The 23,537-nt window shown below is 40.4% G+C and overlaps 2 protein-coding genes across 2 annotated transcripts; both read left to right on the forward strand.

Moving 5' to 3' along the window:
- The first annotated feature begins 285 nt into the window (after nt 1–285).
- On the forward strand, nt 286–9,099 carry fads6 (fatty acid desaturase 6). Its single transcript, XM_006635438.3, has 7 exons — nt 286–788; nt 929–1,341; nt 2,389–2,555; nt 3,399–3,579; nt 4,068–4,255; nt 6,482–6,661; nt 6,954–9,099. The coding sequence occupies exons 2-7, from the start codon at nt 960–962 to the stop codon at nt 7,101–7,103; spliced, it is 1,248 nt and encodes a 415-aa protein (XP_006635501.2). The 5' UTR covers nt 286–788; nt 929–959; the 3' UTR covers nt 7,104–9,099.
- Nucleotides 9,100–12,603: 3,504 nt separating this feature from the next.
- trim16 (tripartite motif containing 16) lies at nt 12,604–22,782 on the forward strand. Its single transcript, XM_006635439.3, has 6 exons — nt 12,604–13,338; nt 17,040–17,135; nt 18,154–18,387; nt 19,147–19,318; nt 20,266–20,361; nt 21,090–22,782. Exons 1-6 carry the CDS (start codon nt 12,664–12,666, stop codon nt 21,695–21,697), a joined length of 1,881 nt encoding a protein of 626 aa, XP_006635502.2. The 5' UTR covers nt 12,604–12,663; the 3' UTR covers nt 21,698–22,782.
- Nucleotides 22,783–23,537: the final 755 nt, after the last annotated feature.

The following is a 23,537-nucleotide window of genomic DNA, read 5'->3' on the forward strand; positions in this document are numbered from 1 at the left end:
CTTTGTAATTCCTTTTGCTTAAAGAGAATGATAGTCTTGGGAACCTTCTGTTCCAGATCCTTTTGACTCCTTGGTTGCTGGAAAAAGGAGTAATAGATTTTAAAGGATGTAAAATGATATACTTAACTTCTGACCAGGAAACAGGATCCTTTCACACGGTAAAGACACTCTCTTCCTCTCCCTGCCTAAGCCCGTGTCTCTGAGTACCACATGAGCGAAGCTACAAAACTTGATATCTTACATCAATGCTGTGGCTTTTTTTAGGTCTTTCCAGCCTGTGTTGCTTAAGACCCACGGAGCTCTGTTAGGTCTTGATAAAAGCTGCTTTCTGTTTTTTCTTCTTTCCTGCGCACTTTTCTTTTCTTGCAGTTTTTCTGTCAGGATAAAAGCTGTCTCGGCACATCCAGCTTCCATTGACATCCCCCTCGGTTCCCCCCTCCTCCTTTCAGTCCTTTCCCAGGACCTCTGCCAAGGGGAAAGAAAAGGACGCGGATGTATGGGGAGCGCTGCCGCAGAAAAGGATTGATTAGCCGCTGCGGTATGAAACAAGGGCTGCCAGGCTCTCTCTAGGGTGGCTAGCCAAAAGCAGCTCCAGTCTGGGCTGGCAGGATCGCAGCTGGACAGGTCTGCATGATTTTTCTGCTTGCCTGAAATCAGCACGAAGAGGACGAAGCTGGCTGGATCCCTTGGGACAGTACAGTAACGGGGAGTGTCCTGCAGCTCAGAAAGTGCAGCGTGGAGGAGAGTAGAATACAGAAAATTGCCGTGTGCTCTGCATGAGGCTCAGGGTATGAGCGTGTGTTAGACAATTGGTCCTATTGCTTGTTTTGTTTTTGTGGTTGCATTCTATTCCTGTTGTGAGGGCTCTGCCCTGAAACCTTCTCTTTCTTGACTTTGCTTTTTAACTTGCCATCACCTCTCTCTGCAGCATTTGGCTCTGAAGAGTGTCGCAAGACAGAATGACGAGCGAGCCAGGGAGGTGTGTGGGAGGACACAGGGGAGAAGAAAGGGATCCAGGCTGGAAAAGCTGGGAAGAAGAGCCCTCATCCCAGCTGGATCTCCCAGGAAATGAGTGGCAGCTGAAAGACACAGGGGTGGTCAGCTTGGAGGCTGTTGGTCAAGACTCTCCTGTTACAAATGAGACCAGACTTAAGACAGGAGGTGCTGCTGGCAGGAAGGCAGCTGTGGTGCAGAAGAAAGGGACAGAGGAGACGGAGAGGGATAGTCTGATGATGGAGCTGACCGGGCTGGTACAGAAAGTTGTCAGAGAGAGCAGCTGGTGGGAGAGACAGGGCATTGACTGCTCCATCCTTCTCTCTGCTTTCCTCTCCTTGCCTGCAGGTAAGATCCTGGTTATGCTGCTTAGAATGCCAACAAAAATCTTGGATTTCTTCACATCCTTATTTTATTAGATAATTTAATTAGCCTGCCAGCTGATTACATTTTCTCCTGTCTTGCAATTCTGCTTTGACTGAGCAAATCTTATAACACAAGCTTCTGGTTTAATAAAGTTCTGTGCAGTGTGAGGTCAGCCGTAATGAAATGCCATGCCACCTTAGCGCAAAGTAATCCCATTTAAAGACTTCAAAACTAAAACCCAACTGATTAACTGTGCTCTTTCTGTTTCTGTTTTCCCAAGTGTCCAGAATGAAAACTTGCTGATCTGCAGCTGTACTGAACAATATAATTTATTCATTATTGTACAATTTTTTTCAGGTTGTGCAAAACATTACAATTACATTTTCTGGCATTTGGCCACACGTATCCATGCCACGTCAGATTTACATATATATCTATATTGTCAGGTTGGTTCTTAAGCCGAGAGAATTTAAAATATTTTCACTTGTGATTTTGAAAGAACTGGAAGGAGACCAGAAGCCACTTTTATAACGTTTGCATTTAATCTCTTCTAATGCAATCGTTGTGCAGTGCAGTGTTTTAGCCACATTTCAAAGGGTTATTTGGTGACCCTTTCTTCAGCTGGTACAGTTATTGGCAGCCAGACAACAGAGCTGTGAGCTGTGAAAACAGAAAAAGGGTGTAAAGTCTTCACCCCAACTGCTCAGCTACACAGATACTGCTAGTTCATCTAGATTGCTAAATGGCTAATTGGCTGTGTAATTGATGTCTTTTATGTGGTTTGTCTGACTTCAACAGTCCCATGAGTTTGCCTGACTCTTTTATAATATGTGTCCATTTACAATTCCATGTGAAACCTTTGATACTATTTCAGTACAGAAACCGTGCAAAGCCTTTTCTTAGTCAGTGATAGTAGTTCCCTCACAGTGGAAGATCTGGAAGTTTGAACTTTTTCCCATTCTAGTATAAAAAGGGTTAGGCAACTCCACACCTGTTATTGATTCACTTTTTTTCTGTCTTTCCCTTTAGGGTTCCTGTTGTTGGGCTCTTCTCAGGCCTTGGTTTTTGCAATGGGAGTGTTGCTCATGGGGACTGCACATGCTATCATCACTGTTAAGGGGACTCATCTGGCCAGCCACGGGGCTTTAAGCGAGTCCCGGGCTTGGGGAGGGTTCTGGGCCGTGTTCTTCATTGAGGTTAAAACTATTGCTTTTTGTCTTTTTAATTTTGCCAAATTAAACTGTTCTTTGCATTTCTACTCCCGATCTACTGCTTTTGTCATGATATGAAACTGAGATTTAGATGAAAAGACACTCATAGATCTTTTGCAACCAACACGCTTACTTATTGTTTGTTTCATAAATAAACTATGTTGGTATTGAGATCTGTTACATTTTTTAGTGTAGTCCAGTGTATTCAGTAATGCAGATAACTGGATATACAGGTGTTTTTATCAAGTCAGTAATAGATTAGTAAATGCTCGTTAATATATTGCTCATCCCAATGAACCGAAATTCCTCGAATGTAAACACCAAGTTTAAAAGTACACTGACCGGAAAAAGCACAGGAGACAAAATGGAATGATACCAAGAACTATTTATTTAACCTTTTTAGATCAGTTACTCTTTGCTTCTGTTACCTGGAGAGATAAAAGTGTCATACACAATTGCCTACAAGTAAGATGTCTAGACCATGTAATTATTTTACTGTTTAAATACATTTCTACTACTGACACCACTGCTGTCTTTTTTAATGTTTCCTTCCCAGGTACAGTAAACGTGATAGAAGGGTTAACTGAAGAAAGATTAGGTTACAGTACTTCTCCAGGTTGCTACTTCCCCTGCTTGACAGGAACATAAAAATAATCTACAAACCACAGTAACGAGATTATCTGGAATAGAGTCTTGATAAAGCATTTAGAGTTAATGGGCCTCTGCAAGGAAATTACAAAAAGAGAAAGCAGAAGCAAAGGAGAGGAGACCAGTTAAAAAGTGGCTCAGTTCAAACAGCGCAATTTAAGGTACTGTCTGTCACCTCAGGTGTGCGGGTCATTCCCTGCCAAGGCTGGTATCGAGGCTCACGTCAAGCTCCACCATGCCCACACCAATGTGATTGGCTTGGGAGACTCCAGCACCTGGCGCATTCCTTTCCTGCCCAGATACGTCTACCTGTTCCTGGCTCCTCTGGCAGTGCCCGTCCTCACCCCTCTAGTCGCTCTAGGTATGAACCTGGGGCTGACGTTGGGTCTGTGAAGCAGCATTTTATAAAAAAACACAGCCTCTGAACAATTCTCCATAGGATATGTGCAGGCTATAAAGCTGTCTACAGTGAGGTAGGTGGCATTTCAGTTAGAAGATAAGTAAAGTGTTAAAGGTGTAATGTAAGCTTTTTAAAAGACAGCATGAATTGTGGTTCTTGATCAGAAGCAGATTAGCAGCTTTGATGTGAGTTCTGACTCTAGACTATTCAAGACATTTCCTATTACTAGTGGTTTGATATTACGAATAGAATATCTAGCAAGAAAAGTAAAAATCAATCGAGATGGAGCTGGCCATTGAACCAATATCCTTCACCCTGTTCCAGCTTCTTCCAGTCTCCTCCTGCAGCAAATCAATCTGCCATGTTGACAAACTGCATCTGAATGACCCCTTCCTGCCACAGCGCAGTACATGTGTTCCACATGTTAACTGATGTGTGTGCTGCTGCAGGTCTGCTGAAAGAGCACGCTCCAGGCCTTGCGCTGAGGACAGGGTGCTTGATGGCTCTGGGGCTGTACTCTCAGTACTGGCTGCTCCTCCACGTCTCCGGCTTCCAGTCCTCCGGCTCCGCTCTGCTGTGCATGCTGCTCTGCAGGGCTCTCTTCTCCCTGCCGTACATCCATGTCAACATCTTCCAGGTAAGGCCGCTGCTCCCAGCTTTCACAGCATGTGTGTGCAGCACCTGGACTGTGGCAAGCACTCCACTGAGGTCAGGCTTCTTAGAGCACAGGGCGAGATGTCACCTTAATAACAATAATAATGTGCAGCCCCCACCTGGATGATGTGACGGCAGCCTTAGTGCACCAGTACACTCACCACACATCAGCTATCAGTGGGGAGGAGAGCAGAGTAATGAAGCTGATTCATAGATGGGGATTATTAGGAGGCCATGACTGGTAACGGCCAGGGGGGAAATGTGGCCAGGATTCTGGTGTTACACTCCTACTCTTTTTGAGAAATGCCCTGGGATTTTTAATGACTACAGAGAGTCAGGACCTTGGTTTTACGTCTCATCCAAGGGACGGCACCTTTTTTTTTTCTATAGTTTAGTGTCCCTGTCACTATAATGGGGCATTAGGACCCACACAGATAATAGAGTGATCACACTCTATAACACATGGACTTATTCTTCCCTTTGGATTGTAAAATGCAAAACGTCATATTTATTACACTGCCTGTAATGGCTTTCAGTCAGGGGTGTAGTATGTTATACATTTGTATTTCAGAAGGACATTTAAGGGTAAGAAGCCAAGTCAAATGTTTCAGGCTTTGGCTAATGGCAGTACCTTCTGTTTCCATAAAGTGTGCAATGAATTAGAGCCATTCTCTGTTCAGTCTGAGCCGGACTAAAAGGCAGGTTAATGTCTGGATACTGTGTAAAACGTGAGACAAAATGCAATATTCTGGTAGAGGCCCTGGTTTGAATGGCTGAGTGTTAATATTTAAGTATCAATTTCTTGCCCCTTTGGCCTTAAGCATTTCTAAGGACTTCATTCTTCATCACGCTCTGAATAAAAGTTCCATTGTAGCTTGTGATCGTGTGAATGTCATGTGTGTTTTGTTTAGTCTTTGAAAAGAAAGAATTTTCTCATTTTAATTTGCATGACAAAAGTCTAGTCTTAAAACGAGGCACAATAACAAATTGTCTGCATGCTGGACATTTTTACTGTTTAGTTATTTTATTGTACTAAGTTATTGTTAAGTGTGAGTCATTTGAAAACGTAAATCTTCAGTAAAGCTATCTTTGTGAAATAATGTCTTATGCATAATAAAAAATGACATTTGTACCTTACTCCAGTGACATATACTGTATACTGCATGTGATGAAACAAGGGCATAAAACGATGTTTCTCTTATTAAAAAAAGACACCTCTTATTTTCGGTACTAAATGTTTTGGGTTTTGGGAAATTTCCAGACTGTTTTTGGTTGCAGCTTAGTCTGAGACCACTTTGACACAATTCTATTACATTGAAGGAACGTTTTTCCCTTTTTGTTTTCCTTCTGTTCACTGGATTAAGGCAGTAGCTGTCAAATACCTGTTCTTCAAAACTGAATAGCACATCCAGAGATTTGCTGAGCAATGATCAATTATTTCTTAATTTTTGCCATCAATGGAAAAAGCCACCTGCATTAGAAAGGTCCTGACAGTTGAGTAGTAGCTCATTTCAGTTACATTAATAATTTATTTTTCCTATTTTTTTGTAAAAGCAAATTTATTGCAGATTTATCTGGACCCGGTGGCTTTTGGGAATAGATGCTGCAGAGCTATAATCCCCTGACCAAAGTAAAAATAAAGAGCTTTGATCAAATACGGACGGGATGATGTTTCGCGCTCAGTCTGAGAGCCAGAAACCCTGTTGACACTGTTGTTGTTGGCAGGTCATTCCTGTTCTGCTTGCCCTTTCCAGGTCACTAGAGCAAACCTAGAGTAACCCTTCCAGCGGTGGCACATCCAGGTTTTTCAGCTCTCCTGGGCAAAGTAATTCCACTTGACCAGATAAGCCCCCAGACGGCTGGTTCATGTCACTGACCCAGTCCATGTGTGTGATGAGCAGCGGTGCTGTTTATGATCAGTCTTATCACAGGGGACAGCAGTGTGGAGCCAGGAGTTAGGGGTTCTGGAAACTGGTAACTGGAAAGTTAAGGGTTCGTATCCCAGGCGAGATACTGCTATTGTGACCTTGGCCAAGACACTTCAGCTGAATGATTACAGAAAAACACCCAGCTGTGTAAATGAGTGCGAAAGTAAGTTGCTTTGGATAAAAGTGTGAGTCGAATGCATGGGTCACTCGCACATGGCTTTAAAGCCACCTCTGGCCCTCTCCAGTAACTTGGTCTCCCCTCTCCATGCCTCGTCTTGCAGCACATTGGCCTGGCTATGTTCTCCCCACACCGCAGGCCGAAGAGGATCTACCAGATGACACACGGGGTTCTCAACCTGCCCCGGAACCCCCTGCTGGACTGGACGTTCGGTCACTCCCTCATCAACTGCCACGTGGAGCACCACCTCTTCCCCTTCCTCTCCGACCACATGTGTCTAAAGGTGTGTCGGGCTGCGTATTCCTTCCTCTCCCTACAATTCATCCATGTACCCGGAGATGTCCGTGGCAAAGGAGAAGCTGATGCACGTTAGCTCAGAACGAATGCTTCCACCTAACTTCCTTTTCAGTCCGTGAGTCCAGATCCAAAGTTTCACCCCTTTGGTGTTTCCTGTTTCTGACCTAAACATGTGAAAAAAATAATTTTACTCAAAGTGCGCCTACCTATTGTTGTGCATCCTAACAATGCACCTGGTTGTAATGCTCACCAGCTATTCCTGTCTCTTTCTTACTCAGGTGAAGCCTATTGTGTCGCAGTATCTCAGAGAAAAACAGCTGCCCTACCATGAGGACACATACCTCTCCCGACTGCGCCTCTTCTTTGACAAATACCCGGAGCTCATGGTGTTTGCTCCCCCCATTACAGACCTCGTTGGGATCCAGTGAGGGTGTGGGGGGAGTGAACAATTTCCCATAGTACTAAAAAATGTGTTAGCAGACAGCTTGAGCATTTGAAACTCTACCTAAGAAGCTACTATCACCGCTGAATGAAATATGTTTTTTTTTTCTTTTTTTTTCCCCAAGTACATATTTCTTTTTTTTTTTTGTTAATTTTTAAGAGCCTGCTGATCAATTAGTACTGAGCAGTCATCACAGTGGCACCTAAACAAGGGCCATTTGGAACAGGAACATCTTCAGCAGGTGTTTTGAGCCATAAATGTGCAAGAATTTAACATATGGCTTCAGCCGTGCTGAGCTAGTGAGAGAGAGGCACAGCTGCTTCTGCCTCAATCCCTTTGCTATTTCTTATGCTACAGCATTCAATCAGAAATACAACCATCACATATGCTAGGGCACATTTTTAAAGTTATTTGATTAAAGAATGAACGTTTCTTTTTTTGGAAAGCTCTGGATCAGGATTATTCCAACAGTACTTTACAGATTGCACATTATATAGCACACTGCTTGCCAACTGTGGCTTAATGCTTAACTTCTGAAGAATAGTTGCAGCACCAGCCTTTCTCTGTCTCCATAAACAGCAACAATTCAATGCAATAAAACAAAAATAACTTTTTTGAGACTAATATGCAAGACTTTATATGAAGGGCTGATGTTTACAATGAGTGAGTCAAGTTCTACCACCTGCAAAGGGTCAGATTGCCTTTCATGTGAGGCAGTTAACATCTGTCTATAACTGAACACTTTCAGAGTTCACATTTTATAATAATACAGAAAAGGGTCATGCAGTGTGTGCAGAATGTTTCAGAGACATACCAGGGAAGTGATTCATTGCGTTTTAATTTAGGTTGAATAATTCCAGACTGTAACATGTTTACAATTATGAATATGACCATTATCGGGGAAAAAACCAATCTGCATTGATTCATTGTAGAAGGGAGAAAATCTAAAATGAGTTGAGTTCATACAAGCACAAAAACATGAAGTGTTTCCTGCTAGTATTAAGTCATGAAACTGGGTATTTACAGTAGCTCTGATGTGCCCTTCCTAAAACCTAGTATGGTAAATTTGCCATCTTCCAGTGATTTTACTGTGGGTATACCAAGCCTTACTGTTGCTTTTCCAGTATTTCCTACAGATAAAATGTTTTGTCATGCCTCTCTAATCCTGGCTGTATTTTCACTTTGAATTCTGCGTGCTTTCATTGTGGCTAACTGCAGAATTAGGGTACACTCAGAATCCAGGGGTGACCAGCCCTGGTTCGGAAGATTCTCAATCCACAGGCGCATCAATAAACTCTTCCAACACTGATGCATTTGGGAAGATAATTGGTTCAGTCAAGAGAGGAGTGCCTAGCTGTGATCTTTGAGAGCTAGGCATTCGTTTCAGATGATATCTACATCACCTACCTGAACAACCCACCTGCTTCAGTGGTCAAAATGAAATTGTTCCATGTATTTCAAAAGGCTGTGAATCGTAAAACTTGTCTCTCCGGGAGCAGTGTTGGCCATTTCTGTCATAAACTAAACATTATTCAGTGTTCACTATTGCAGGATTTCTTTCCAGAAATTCACAAGACATACAGTATTTAAGCATCTAATGAATACGTGTCCTGTCAGTTACTAGTTAATAATGTGCAAATGACAAGGCTGGCTTGAACTCCCTCTTGCAGTAAGGAGGGCTATTCTATAGGGCCCTAATGGGATGCAGAATATATAGCTACATATTTGCCTAATAACTCTAGTGTTCAGTGTCTTTCATTTTAAATGTAATTAACAATGTCTTTGTGCTCTTGTAATTTAAAACAAAGAGGTGAATAATGACTCATTTTATGCAATTTTATTTAATGCTGCTAATCAAATATCAATGAAACCAATAGCATTTCAGAATCTGTTCTGATCTGACCCCAGCCCTGTCTAGACCAAATACTGTATGTAATAAAGGGACAGTGTTCAATAAAAAGTAAATCATTACTTAAGCCAAATATGAGGTGACCTCTCTATTCTTTTCAGGTTTAAATCAATGGAATGAAAATGTTAACTTGTGATAGTAGTTCATGGATGCACAAGTCTGTGTATAGGTTTACCAATCACGTTTAGCAACGCTTTATCAAGCATTGTCTAAATGTAATGAATGAAGAGGTGGACAGAATGTATTTTTCAAACCAAATATATATTTTTGTAGTTCTTATTTACCATTTTATCATGCTATTTTAAAGAATCTGGGGTTTGCAATACTGAATCCTAAGTGGGTGTCCTGTAGTTTCCACTAGGTGGCACCTTTTCTCCTGCCTGAAGGGATCTGTGCCGAAAAATCTTGCTTTGAACTTCCAGCTAAACTTGGAAAACTATCAATGTTGTAATCTTTTCTATTTTGCATGACAGTAATGCCAGACATTGTTAATGTGTAGAGAAATAGTTTTTTTTTTCTCCAATATTTACATATCTGGTTCTGGAAATGAACCCTATGTAGCTGATGTGAAAACCCTTAACTGTTCTTTGTTAGCACTGGCAAAAAAGGTGATGAAATTCACTATCAGCATCCTGCACTGGGAGATCACTTCAGAATCCTGGGTACTAAACCAGTTCCATTGACATCCAAGTCTCAGGCACCTCATGATTTAACAGTTTACACAGCAACTGGGGACCTCAGGACATTTCCTCCATTTAGTAAAATGTTGTAAAATTAAATTTAAAACCTTTTTGAAGTTGTGTTAGCAAACTAATTTGTTAAGCCACACATCAAATGACACATCAGTATCATTTTAATTAAAGCACTCTAAATACAAATTTACATAAATATAAACAACAAGTAACAGAACTAATATAATACAATACAGGATAATACAATTTTGAATAGCACACTTACAAGGGGGTATTAACAAAAATAATTTGAATTCCAAAATGGGGAGCGCTATTTCTAAGTGTACAGGAAAAGGAAAATATATACCGTACAACACAGTAAGACGTGTAAGTTTCCCCCTAGATTACTAAACTGTTGAGAATATTTTAGTGGGTATTAAAATTAAGATTAAAGATTAAGATTATATAAACATGCTGTTTTTAAGAAAAAACAGTTATCTTTATTTTTGCCATGTTTCTTGCCAAAATGTATACCATTTCGGTAAGTGCCCATTCCTTCTACAAAATACAAACTCATACAAAACCTCAGCCTGTGGTCAAAGTGGCATTGATTCATTAATTCTTATTGTGAAAGTGTTCTGTGTCTTACACAAAGCTATCACCTTAGATACTGATCAGAGTCTTTCTGATTGAGAAATAGTGTAGAACCCTTCACATACAGTATCAGTTATCTGGAGAGGGTGACACAGTGCAAACTAATCTTGTAGGCTTCTGAAGAATTCAAAACGTAGAGAACTAACCTGATGTTGCAGCCAAGTCTTCCATGCTGTTAGTTTAAGAGTTCTTATTTTTTCATGAATAACTGATTTTAGGAAGTTTTATTAGCCTCTGAGCTCAAAGGTGGACATTGACACAAAGTGAAATTAAGATCTGTAGTGACGTTATTCAATGCTTTCAGTCTCACTTATCAGGTTCTGCAAGTTGATAAAGTTTGTTGAATTATGCAAGTTGACATTTGCACTTTTAAAGTGCAAATTGAGCAAATGCACTTCCTTAATCGCTACTGCCTACACCATGGGTTGTGTTTAATCCTCCATTGTGACTATTATTTAATTAAAAATGGTGATGATCAGTAAAGGGGCTGTCACTGGTAGTCATTTGTGAAAAACAACTGTCAGCATTTTTGCTCTAAAGTAGCTTCTAATCATGGTCCCTATTTACCTGGAAGGCTTATATGAACTTTGAATATGTCTTGTTTCTCTTGATCCAGTAGGACAGTAGATAAGATTTCTGTACACCAGCACAAGAGGTGAAATTAACTATTTCTTCAGCTGGAGTGTAAGTACTAAAGGACAGGTGGTAAAAGTACTGTGCATAATATTAGCATTATTGGCAAACCAGACAAAAGTTAGTTGTGGCTATTACACATTGTTTCTACTTATCATACTTTAGCACTTTGAGGATCAAAGCAATTAAAAAATACCAAAATGAATATACAACAAGAACTGAGTCATCTTTGAAGTTTCAGTCATATAATGGGTGGCGTTCCTGTGTTTAAACTAAACCACAATTATTACTGTCTTCCCACATAGGAATTTAGCAGGGACACCAAGGTTAACACTATTGACATAGGATCTTCATCAATAACATGGGATCTTCACTGACCAAGCAGATGCAACATGAGTTTAAAGTGAGATAAAGTTTTTTATCTGAAGTATAACAGTGCTCCCTGTCACCTTAATGGGGAGCTGAAAATGTTTTCTTTACTTTGGAAACTATTTCAGGGGTAAGAGTTCCATCTACTGGTGCAGCTACCGTACATCTCTCCAATAGCAACCTGGTTTTCCCTTGAAGTCTTCTATCCCAGTATTGGTCTGCCCCAATCTGGTTTAGCTTCTGAGATCTGATGAGTTCAGCTTAGAGGGTGGTAATGTTGCTATTGAGAAAATGTGATTTCTTCCCATTTCATCGCTTTTATTTTTAATTGCTTTCATTATCTTGTAGATAATTAGAGTCGAGTAGACTTATTCCAAGACACTCTCCGATTTCTGTTCAGGATCAGTTTGAAGGTGGTATATCTGATGGCTACTATCCTACTATCTAAATCAGAGCATTAACGCTGTGAATATTATTTGCCAAAAAACAGAAAGGAAGTATATACAAAGCATAACTTTATTAAAGAGCCTTAGGTTATGTTTGCTTCAGGACATGACAAATAACTCCTTATCCAAACTATAGTTGTATAATAGTATAATAATAAAAGTATAAGTATAATAATAAAAAATATTTGCAAAGATAAGGCTCCAAAATGTTCCATGTAGATCTTTTAAGCTGTCATACAGTATTTTGTTCATGCACTATACACAATTAACTATTAATAAGTAATACCATAATATTTTTAGAAGTGGCCTTACATTAGTTTAACATTTATGTCATTACTAATAGTATGGTTTTAATCTTGATCTTCTAGAAGCCATGGGATATTTATTAATAAATTTGTACTATATACAGTATATATGTTTACAGGATACATACCATGCTTTGAGACATATTTGTTTCACATACAGTTTACATGAGATATTATACTTTCAGGAGTTGTATTTTGGTATATGTACAGATGTACAAGTTCTTTTTAGTTGGATAATTTTGAACGGAGCCGTGTCTCAAGCAGAGCCGCATGTGCTGTAACTGAGGCGAGGTGCAATGGGATGCAAAGAAGAGAAGTCAAAAAAAGAGAATTAGAAAAACAGAACAAACATTTACCCTTCCTTTGTAACTTTTCTCCTTGCTTTCAGAACATTCTGCAGCCGTCTCCTCCCCTCACTGCTGGCACAGTGGGGGCGGGGGGAGGGGTGGGACCGGGAAGCTGCTCTGACGCTCTGCATTCCTTAGGTGTGGTTTCCAGCTCGACTGTGCGTGCGCTCAGGTTGTCAGAGAGTGTAGAAGCACCCAGGAAACTGGACGCAATGCCTGACACTGAAACAGCAAAGCCTCCGGACCGGCCTGCCTGCCCCATATGTTCTGGGGGTTTTGAAGACCCTGTAACCTTTGAATGTGGCCACTGCTTCTGCAGGGGTTGCCTGGGTGAGACATGGGACAAAGCGGAGAGCAAGGATGTCTCCAGCTGTCCACAGTGCCAGGACACGTCTCAGTTCAGAACTCCCCCTGGGGAGAATGGTCTGATGAATGGGACAGGGGAACACCAGGCAGAGACAGTGGAAGAGTTCAATGGTGAAAAAACTCCGGAGGAGATGCAAGAGCCCGGAGAAGGAGAAGGAAAAGAAAAAGCGGAGGAGGTGGAGAGAGTGGAGGAGGAGGAGACCCCGGCGGCCCTGGGCCCCGATGATGTGGTGTGTGACTCCTGCATCGAGACCCACTCCAGGGCTGTGAAGTCCTGCCTCACCTGCATGGTCTCCTACTGCGAGAGCCACCTCCGGCCTCACCTGGAGAACGTCAAGTTCCAGAACCACCGGCTGGTGGAGCCGCTGAGGGACATCGAGAGCCGGACCTGCGAGACCCACCGGCAGTCCCTGGACGTCTTCTGCCTGGCAGACAACTCCTGCCTCTGCCAGGGCTGCATGGAGGAAGGGCACCGAGGGCACAATACTGTGCCAGTAGGGGATGCAAGAAAGCAGATTGAGGTATGTTCCTACAGTATGAGTGTCACAGGAATCGTGGGCAAATGTCACTTAGAAGAGGAAGGGATATAGAAACAGCTAATTTCCTCACAATGGGTAGCACACTGATTTCATTTCAAAATGTCTTGCACACAGACATATGTGAAATGTCAGTGGAGAGGATCTATATTTTCCCCCTTTATTCAAATTAATGTTGGAATTGTTGAATACATTTAATTATTCTGTGTTTTTCCATGAGCTACTCTCAGGATTGCTGTCATAGGAAAGCAAAAATCATCTTTTGGTATAAAATCTTTTCTTTCTGACATTTCCATTGTCTTTGAACATACATGGATTTTAAAGTGCATATAAATAAACAGTCCTTTGTTTGCAGAGGAACCGGTCTGGTGCCGTAAAGGAGAGTAAAAAAAACAAGACACTCTGTGTTTTATTTTTTTTCTGAATAAAAGTACAGAGTAAAACTCCTGTGAAGTTCCTGTGTCCACCAGGTGTTTTCTGCTTATCTGATTTTCCTATGTAAGTAAACAAAGCTGAAGTGTTTTTGACTTGCATATGATTCAGCTCACTTGAAAATACTTTCTTTTTCTTTAAAGAAACACCTTTAATTTGCTCATTTCACCCTTTAACTTTAATTTCCCTTTGCTTTAATTGAGATAATTAATCGCTTTCTTAGGTAATTACATCAGCAAAAGCTGATATGGGTGATATGGTGCTGATGCCTAAAAGGCATGGTGTTTTATATCACTGGTCACTGGTGTTTTATATCAACACACAACCTACTTACATGCTCAGAGCTTTCGGTTCTGTGTTGTTGTTTAATTTATGAAGAGCTTCAGATAAGTGCATCACATTTTTATCAAGGGATCCAGTGGATAACTAAGGAAAATCTACTCCATCTGTCCTTTATTCAGGCTTTCATTTCTCCAGACTTGTTAAGAAGACACCAGTGTTGATTTGTAACTCGTTTGTTATCCGTGTTACAGAGAACACTATTTGCATATTACATAGGGAAATGTGTTACTGACAGCTCCACAAAGTACTATAGATTCTGAAAAGACAAGAACACAGAAGTCTTTAATATTCATTATGTAGACATACAGTATTTGAAGGTATAGTGGGTCTTTGCCAGTAGCCATCACCCTGCAACTCACAGCTGGCAGCCCACTGAAGCTCAGCAGGTGTTTGCTTGGTCAGTACCTTGAGGGGAGCCCTCCTGGGAAAAACCTAAGGTTGCTGCTGGAAGTGGTGTTATTGGGGCCAGTAGGGAGCGCTCACCCTGCGGTCTGTGTGGGTCTTAATGCCCCAGTATAGTGACAGGGATGCTATACTATAAAACAGGTACTGTCTGTTGGATGAATAAGATGAAAACCGAGGTCCTGACTCTCTGTGGTCATTTCCCTGGAATTTACCAATCGTAAAATAATACAGTTTAAATGGTATTTCCTTTGTACTGCATAGTAAAACTAAAAACAAACTGTCTTGCAAATACTGTATTAACACCAGACTTTTTAAAGTTAAAACCATTTTTGCAAGTTATTCTGCAAAATCTCTCCAGAAGCATCTGAAATTGTCTCAAGCAAAAAAAAAAGATAAAGATTCTTGATTTGATAACGTTGGAAGAAATAACTTCATTCCCTGAAGCTGCATCATGTCAATCTATAAGAAATTGTAACTTTTGACCCTACACTTCCTGCATTCTCCAACCCCCACCCCACCCCCCCTCCTCAAAGAAAACAGGAATGCTCTGTCAGGCATGTTCTGACTTGGGTTTCAAGTCTCATTATTTGTGAGATCCAGTAACAAAAGCCTACAGCTAATTTTCTTAAGCAGCTTCATTTGAATATGAAACAAGTAACAGATCCTTTGAGTAACTGTTACATTAAGAGTACAGCACTAACCTAGCACCGTTTAATCTTGTGATTGTTAGTACAAAATTCCTTCTCCACCTTGCTTTCAAGCACATCACACCTTAATGACGCATTTCAACAAAACAAAGTGTTGCAATTCAAGTTCTCTGTATTTCCTCATTATTAACCACAGTCACATACTTGTGCAGAAACAACGCAGATTTCTTTGTATGTTATCTGATATAAAAAAAACATTTTCTGTTTTTCTTTTGCAACCTCACTAGTACTTCAAGTTAAAAGTCCATGTGTGCTTTAATGTCTCACCATGGGTGCATCAGAAAAAAGTCAAGACATATAAAAGTACATTTTAGTTACATAACTCAGCAGTAGTGCTAATTTCGTATCTGTGTTTTATAATGCAGCTTTTCAAATTGTAATATCTCTATTTTTTGTTTCTTTTCATTCATCTGGAGTAGAGGTAAGAAAATCATCAGACTTGATCAGAATGATATGTTTGGGTGTACACCCCCACTCTACGCTGCTTATTATAATTATTTTAAAAAGCCAAAGGGCAAGACTACAACTCATTTTAAAGTTTATCAAAGAGAACGGTAATTCTCGTATTTCCAGATTGTGTGATAAAAAGATGAGATGGTTCCTACAGTGACAATTATCTAAGAGAAAAACAATGACTAGTACACTCTCATGTTTCTGCTGCTGACTTGTCAGAATGGGTCTACAGCATACAGTAAGGCATTGTTCACTGCAAAGCTGCACACTGGTGGGCTGAGGTTAGGGGTTGGAAACAGGAAAGGTGGTTATACCTGTGTCACTGACAGCTAAATTGAAAAGAACTTATGTAAAGTTGCATCTGTCCTGGTGGAGGGCCTCCATTCACACCTGCTTAAAGAGAGCTTCACTGGGTGTACAGTACTTAGCCTCCACTTCTCAGAGCCAGGTGGCACTGCTTGACAAGACTGCCAGGTCTAGGGGTTTTGCACACTTTTGAGGTCATTTATTACCGAATGGCCGCAATGAATTCCTCTCACCCCGACTAGAATCCTGTGTGCTAGAAGTTTTGGGTCCTAGAAACTCCATATAAATAAAATATCTTGTCTCAATCTGCTCTTCCAGGTCAGTCCGTTTCCTTAAGGCATATCGTGATTGCTTCCTGCTCGTTGCAGTGTCTCAACCTGTGTGAAGAATATATGGTCTAGCCACCTCTAACACTAACTTAATATTGCTATACTGATTATATTGCTAATCTGATTTTTCTCTATACTTTTATACAAAATAGTTTTTTTTACACAACACAATTCAAGCAGCAGCCTTTCAATGCATCGGTCACAACAGATTTTTAAAATAGCAGCGGCAGCCAAGATGAGTACTGATCACAAGTTTGATCACAAGCTGGGCAGCATGTTACTACATCATACAGCACATTGAAGGTTACCATGAATACATCAGCATGTGCCATTATTTAAAAGACCTTTTAAAAATCTGAGTATACTGAAGTGAAGGAAAACCTCAAATGTCTTCAGGCAAGGCATTTCTTTGGGAATGCTACAGTATGTTGAATGGATTCTTTTGAAACCTTTGAATTATGACACTTAAAACCCAGAAAATCCATGCAGGGTTTTGAAGATGGATAATCATTCATGGGGAACAATCTGGGGACCTGTTAGTGGGGACTCTAACTTGGAAACTCGGTCATTATCCTACAGATGGTAAAATTGCATCATTGATTCTTTAACCAAGCAAACTTTATCAACAAAGCAAATGCTATCAAATTAATCAGATTCAAGTCACTTTTCCACCAGTGGTTCTCAATGCGTTTTTGCTTTTTGTGTTTTTCAGGAAGAAATGCGGAAGAAATGTGCAGAAATGATTAAAACTCTTACAGCTGCTGAGAATGCCATTAGCAAGCTAGAGACCAACACCAAATCCATCGAGGTACACACTGTATTTACTGCACCTAAAGATGACTTCAAATAACTGAAGTACTAGTATTGCATTCCAAAGAAGGGATTGTGTTTTTTGCATTCCAGGGGGCTGTTCATGCATTTGTCTAAATGCCTTTAAGGTATAAAAGCACAACTCATGAATAAAAACGGGTCCTTTCAGATTTTTATATTCTGACAATAAAGACATTCTCACGTATTTATATTATCAGCAATAACACGAGAACTCCAGCTAAGGAGAAGAGCCTAACGCTTGTAACAGCACTATATTTCAGAAAAGCTATTTTTCACCTCCTCTTTCTTTGCAACAGATGTACCTTGTGTTTACAGCTGCTGCAAACCAGGTAGTCTGAAAATGAATTAGCTGATTCCTTGAAGTTGTCTGGTATCAGTGGATTTTGTAGTTTTGTGGAAAATGAAACTTTTGCAAAGAATTAGGGTTTAGAGAGATGTGCTTTTAGAGAGATGTTTTTTAAACAAAATCTGCACATTTAACTATAGTATCTTGGTATCTACAGCTGTATTGTGTACCCTACTGGTGTGGTTTTGTAGAACACAGCCTGGAGCCAATTTAACAAGTTAATAATTGCATAATACTTTTATTGTGTGCATATCAAAACTAATAAACGAATGCATACCTATCTCAAGGTAATGTTATGTAAGTCACCAGAATAGTAACTTACAGTTTTCATCATGTTATGTAACTACACCTGGTTTTGATGCATTTTTTAGCAGGCAAAAAAGGGAAGTAAATAAAATAGACTTCCATCATAAAATCTGGTGCAAATTAAATAAATTAAAATCTGCATGAATATATATACTAATTTAATTTAGTGTTTCACATGAAAGAAAGAAACCACTCTTGAAATGGTACATTAATTGCATTTTGAAGGAGAAAAGCATATGATCTGGATCCTAACGTAAGGAGATTAGGGACACAAGGATATTAAATTGCATTGTTTTGTTCTGGGTTCCTCTGACACGTTGGTTGTTCTGTTGTGCTTGTTCAGAATTCTGTGAAAGATGTCAAGGCCACCATTGAGGAGCAGTTTTCAGCCCTGGTTGAGGCAGTGGAGAAGGCCAAGAAGGAGGTGAAGGAGTTCCTGGTGAACGAGAAGAGCTCAGCTGTCAAACAGGCAGAGGGAATCAAGGCCCACCTGGAGCAGAAGTGCACCGAACTGAAGAAAACACAGGTGCAAGTGGAGAAGCTGTCCAAGAAAAAGAATGATATTGATTTCCTCCAGGTAACGTACCAGAGTAGGGAATAGTTTTTCCCTGTTCACACAGTATCCCAGGCTTGTTTGTATTTCTATTGCAGCTCAAAATAAACTCAAGAACTTGACATGTTTGAACATGAAGCTTTCAAGACCAGTCTGACTAATCCTGAAGAACAGAACATTTTGCCCAGACAAGTGTTTTCTACACAGAGAGTGAAAATGTTTCTGGTCTTTTTGTATACTATTCTTATATCAGAATTAAAAAAAAAAACAACTAATTCTAGACCTGGCTGTACTAGTATACTGTCTTTCGTGTCAAGTCTTTCCTTTCTTGCATTTATTCTTTGAACCTGTTTCAATTATCAATTTTAATCCACACTTTGAATGCACTTACAGGAGGAAACAAAGGCTAGAGTTCTAAGGAGATCTGTTTACCTTCCATTTTGTATAATCTGTAGGTTATAGTTAACAGCCATATGATGAACACAATTGGAAAAGCAATTTATTCCTCCTCTGTCTCAGAATGGTATCTGTTAAGATGCTGATCACTGTGCTTGGTCATTTCGTTATAGTAAGCACAATATTCACAGAACTAAGAACATTGTTTTATACCTCAAGGTTACTAATGTTTCTGATTCAGATTTAATCCATCTCTGTGCACAAAGTTCTGACCACAAAGATGAGATTTCTGAATGGGAGTATTCAAAGGATGACTATGACTATACATGACCTCCAATACACTGTATAAAGTCTGCAAATCCGTAATTGCTACCTTCTGTGTTCCAGGATTACTGTGAATGGAAACAGGGGGCACCCGATGTTACCCTACCTGGCGTTTACATTGGCCTCATGGACCGTCTACCCAGCTTTAGTAGAGTTGTGATTGAGTCCACAAAGGAGATCTGTGGCCAGCTCCTGTCCACTTACAGGGACAATCTCAAGGAGGTCTGCAAGAATGGTGAGTCAGGGCACCCCCTGCAGGGAGGCACAAGACACTGCATGTGTCCTTCATGCCCTGATGGGAACATCCACAGTGCTGGCCCTGATCTTGGAAGATCACCATTACCATCAAAATTCCTGTAAATGTTCAGATTCTGGTCATAATTCCTATGTAAAGCAGAACTCTTTCTCTGTGCCCCTGCAACATTATTACACCCAGGCCAAATGCACTCAGGTCTTTATGTATAGTACTGCAGGTGCTTTACATTGCCTCTTACTTATTCCAAGGCTTTTTATCTTACTTGGGAAAAACAAATATATTCATGATTGCTGTTCTTATTAATATTGATTTATTATTGATCTTATATTGATCAAGATTAGAATGAAGGCAAGATATTTTATATGGATGGCTATCTTATTCCACATTCCCACAGTCTAAAACCCTCTGTGTGAATTTTATATGAACCAGTGTATGTCTGGTATTAGTCTATTTTGTGTTTCAATGTTGATTCGGAAATGCGCTGTGTTGACCTTGTTAATGGCTGACAGATGAAATCTTGGGGAATCTAACTTGTATGAGACTGTGTGTCATAATAATGTGCAGAGTTCAGAAACACACCTGTAATCAGTTCCACAAACAAAAAGGCTCACTGAGTAATTACATTACTCAATGCAGAGACTCCCTATGAATCACATTAGTATAAGGCATATGAGAAAGTGAGATATTTGCCTTTTGTTTTTTAATCAACAAAAATAATGTGGTTACTATTATGTGCTGAAAACAAAACACAGCACAATATTTACAGAAAAAAATTATTAAAGCTTGCAAATTACAGCTCAGCAAACCTACCTAGAAGACCTGTTTCAAAAATGACAATAAAAAAACCCTAATTTTTGCAGCTGTCTATTCAACAACTGTATGCTGAAACCTGACACTAACTTTCCATTTTTCTTGCTATCTTTCAGATAAATGCAGCATAAAAACCACAGTTCATGCAATAATCCCACTTAAGCATCATATTTCAATGCCAGAGCCACAGACTCGGAGTGACTTCCTTAAATGTGAGTAGGCACATATTCAAATCCTAACAGAATCAATTATTTATTAAGTCCCATTAAGTCTCTTTCAATTACCTTTATCAACTCATTGCTATAGTAGCTCTAGCAGTGCTTGGAACATTTTCCTCAACAAGTCTACGTATCAAGGTAGGAGATGATCATTAATGAATGAATTCACTGTGAAATACACTAGCCTTTTTATTTATTATTTTAAGCCTTTTGCTGTTCCTGGAATAATGTGTTAGCTGTCAACATGAAAAGAAATCTTATTAAAATGTGAACAGTTTCTGTTATCTGTAAATATCCATAATGGATGGCACAGTGGCTCAGAGGTTAGCACTGCTGACTATCTGACTATCAGCTGTCTTTGTGGACTTTGTACAATATGTTGTCCCGTGATCTTCTGTGTTTCCTATGGGTCCTCCAGTGTTCTTCCATAATCCCAAATCATACTGCTAGGTTAATTAGCTTCTATGAAAACTGGCCCTGGTGTAAATATGTGCGTATCTGTGTCTGTGTGTTCCCTGCAACGGACTGGCATCCTGTCCAGGGTGTATCCTGCCTTTGTAGCCTGTTGCTTGCCAGGATAGGCTCCAGCTCCCCTGAGAACATTGGAAGAAGCAGTTAGAAAATGGATGGATGTAAATATCCATAACTACTATCATTAACTTAGCTGATGAAAATAATAAAGTAGATCCCACCTTCATAACCCTGTCATATCCCTTCACCAGATACTTCCCCCATGACCTTCGACCCAGACACAGCACACAGGTTCCTACGTCTCACAGAAGACAACAGGAAGGTGACCAACACCACACCCTGGCAGCACCCCTACATGGACGTCCCCGAGCGATTCGAGCACTGGCGTCAAGTGCTGGCGTCCGAGAGCTTCTACCTGGGTAGGCACTATTTTGAGGCTGACATCAGCGGAGAGGGCACCCACGTGGGGGTCACCTACAAGAGCATCGACCGTAAAGGCCAGGAGAACAACAGCTGTATCACGGGCAACGACTTCTCCTGGTGCCTGCAGTGGAACGCCAAGCAGTTCTCAGCCTGGCACAGTGACGTGGAGACGCCGCTCAAGGTGGAGAAGTTCACACGGATCGGGGTCTACGTCGACTACTCCAGGGGCGTTCTGGGTTTCTACGGAGTCGCGGACACTATGACTCTTATCCACAAGTACAAGGCCAAGTTTCAAGAGCCCCTTTACCCTGCCTTCTGGCTGTCTAAGAAGGAGAACACGGTTCAGCTGGTTGGGCCTGGAGACGCACCTCCTCAGAAGACCCCTTCAGCCCCTCCCACACTTCCCACAATTCCCACACTTTCAGCGCCCAAGTAACCCAGACTGCTGAAAGCACTGGCACAAAGTGCATACTGCCTCCTGAGACTCAGACTCAATATCTCCCACCAGTGTGAAACCAATACAAACGATATCTACAAAATTGCATTAAACTTAATAGACTGTTGACTTCCACTGTGACATGAGCCGGGCCTTCTTAGGACCGCTGCATTCATCTGTCTTACTGAGGGCTGGAAGGTGTTAATCATTGTGGCTGTGAACACCAGACATGACTGAAGTACAAGGGTGGTTGTCAGAAAGCTGAGTCTTTTGCAATCAGCCATTCCAAACTGCATGGCTATACAAAAAAATAAAAAAATAAATGAATTCCAAAATTTCAAAAAAAAATGCGTGCTGTTTTTTTTTTTACTGTGTGACTCAAAAACGTTGTCCCTAGTTTAACATAAATCACACTTTAAATCAACTAATATTTAAAATAAAGGTATTTGCATTGATCTGCTGTATCTGTACCACAGTCATCACACAACACAAACTTTTAGAAAAGTATATCTTCGTATACATAAGGGCAGACCCAATTTAATTTCCTCATAGCATAAGAGCAGTAGGCTTAATTTACTGTAAGTCTAAACTTAAGTCTTGATGATTGTGAAATCCAGATGGAATAGCTATTAATGCCTTTCACGGTGTGACTAGTAGTGTACAGCAGTGTATTTCCTTGACTACAGCTAAAATAATTTATAAGAAAAGATGCTATGAAATTATTTCAATGATTGAAATTCCCATGATTCCCCTAGAGAGCGTGGTCTTATTCACGGGCCTGTCACAATAGCTGCTGTTTGTGTAGTGAAAGTAGCGTAGCGGTAAAAATAGTGGTAGTGTGTTGTGACAGCAAATAACACGTCATGATATGCAGACAGCTTCCAGCAAGAGCTAAGTCACTTATGACCCAGAACAACAACTTTACAGTGTACTGTGAATCAGTGTTTTGGGTGTCTTAAGCATCTCAGTAGTGACCCATCTCTTAGTGTGGCTTACAGTTTCTTTAACGTCAAATTTATTTTTTAATGTGCGGTTTTGTTCATGTACATATTAAATTCTGATGTAAATCGTGATTGTATTTTTCTTACCTCTGGTTTCTGTCTCTTAAAAACATATGTATGCCTTCCTTATGTGTTCTCTATGCCTTTCTTCTCCGTATGTGTTCATTTCCTCTGTATTTTGAAACTGTATCATAACAGTATGAACAGTGTCATCCTTTCAGCACAGTTTGGTTGTGGGAATACGTCAGTCTCTTTGATTATTAATTTATCAGCTGATACTTTCTATTTGGTGCGTGTGATTACTCTGAGTGACGACCCAAGTGCCCAAGGAATGTTACAAATCGACTTTGGAAATATCGCAAAAAGTATTTTTTTTTCCTTTCCAACATAAGCCTTCCATCTAGTGGAATTATATTGCAATTACCATTTTCTTTAATTCCCTTTGTGTCTTTCAATGTGCAAGCCAAAAATTGACTACTGTTTTCTTGTATAAGTGGAAAATGGTCTCTCCCTTTCTTTTTCTTTATATTAAATGTTGCAGGGGAAATAGGAGGTGGATTTCACCTGCCTTTCTTAGGCCAGATACACCCCAGCTAGGACAGTCCTTGACCACAGGAATTTTCCGGGGAAATTTGCTGCTGCTGTTCCACATTCCTCTGCCCTCCTCTCGTTTATACTGTAGCTCTGTCCCGCGAACAAATTGTACCTGACACTGCTGTTTAATTCTAAAAGAAACAATGTAACACAATCTGCCCACCAACAAGCAGGTGACACATCGATAAATGGTGATTTGCAAACTAGACTCTTTTTTTAAGCTTTCATTGCACTAAGTGAAAGTA

This window comes from Lepisosteus oculatus, chromosome 9, assembly GCF_040954835.1.
Source record: "Lepisosteus oculatus isolate fLepOcu1 chromosome 9, fLepOcu1.hap2, whole genome shotgun sequence".
NCBI lineage: Eukaryota > Metazoa > Chordata > Actinopteri > Semionotiformes > Lepisosteidae > Lepisosteus > Lepisosteus oculatus.

Coding starts and splice junctions, on each gene's coding strand:
- fads6 (XM_006635438.3), top strand. CDS start 960: ATGACGAGCGAGCCAGGGAGGTGTGTGGGAGGACACAGGGGAGAAGAA. Junction 1,342..2,388: donor TTTCCTCTCCTTGCCTGCAG/GTAAGATCCTGG, acceptor CTTTCCCTTTAG/GGTTCCTGTTGTTGGGCTCT. Junction 6,662..6,953: donor CCGACCACATGTGTCTAAAG/GTGTGTCGGGCT, acceptor TTTCTTACTCAG/GTGAAGCCTATTGTGTCGCA.
- trim16 (XM_006635439.3), top strand. CDS start 12,664: ATGCCTGACACTGAAACAGCAAAGCCTCCGGACCGGCCTGCCTGCCCC. Junction 18,388..19,146: donor ATGATATTGATTTCCTCCAG/GTAACGTACCAG, acceptor TCTGTGTTCCAG/GATTACTGTGAATGGAAACA. Junction 19,319..20,265: donor CAAGGAGGTCTGCAAGAATG/GTGAGTCAGGGC, acceptor GCTATCTTTCAG/ATAAATGCAGCATAAAAACC.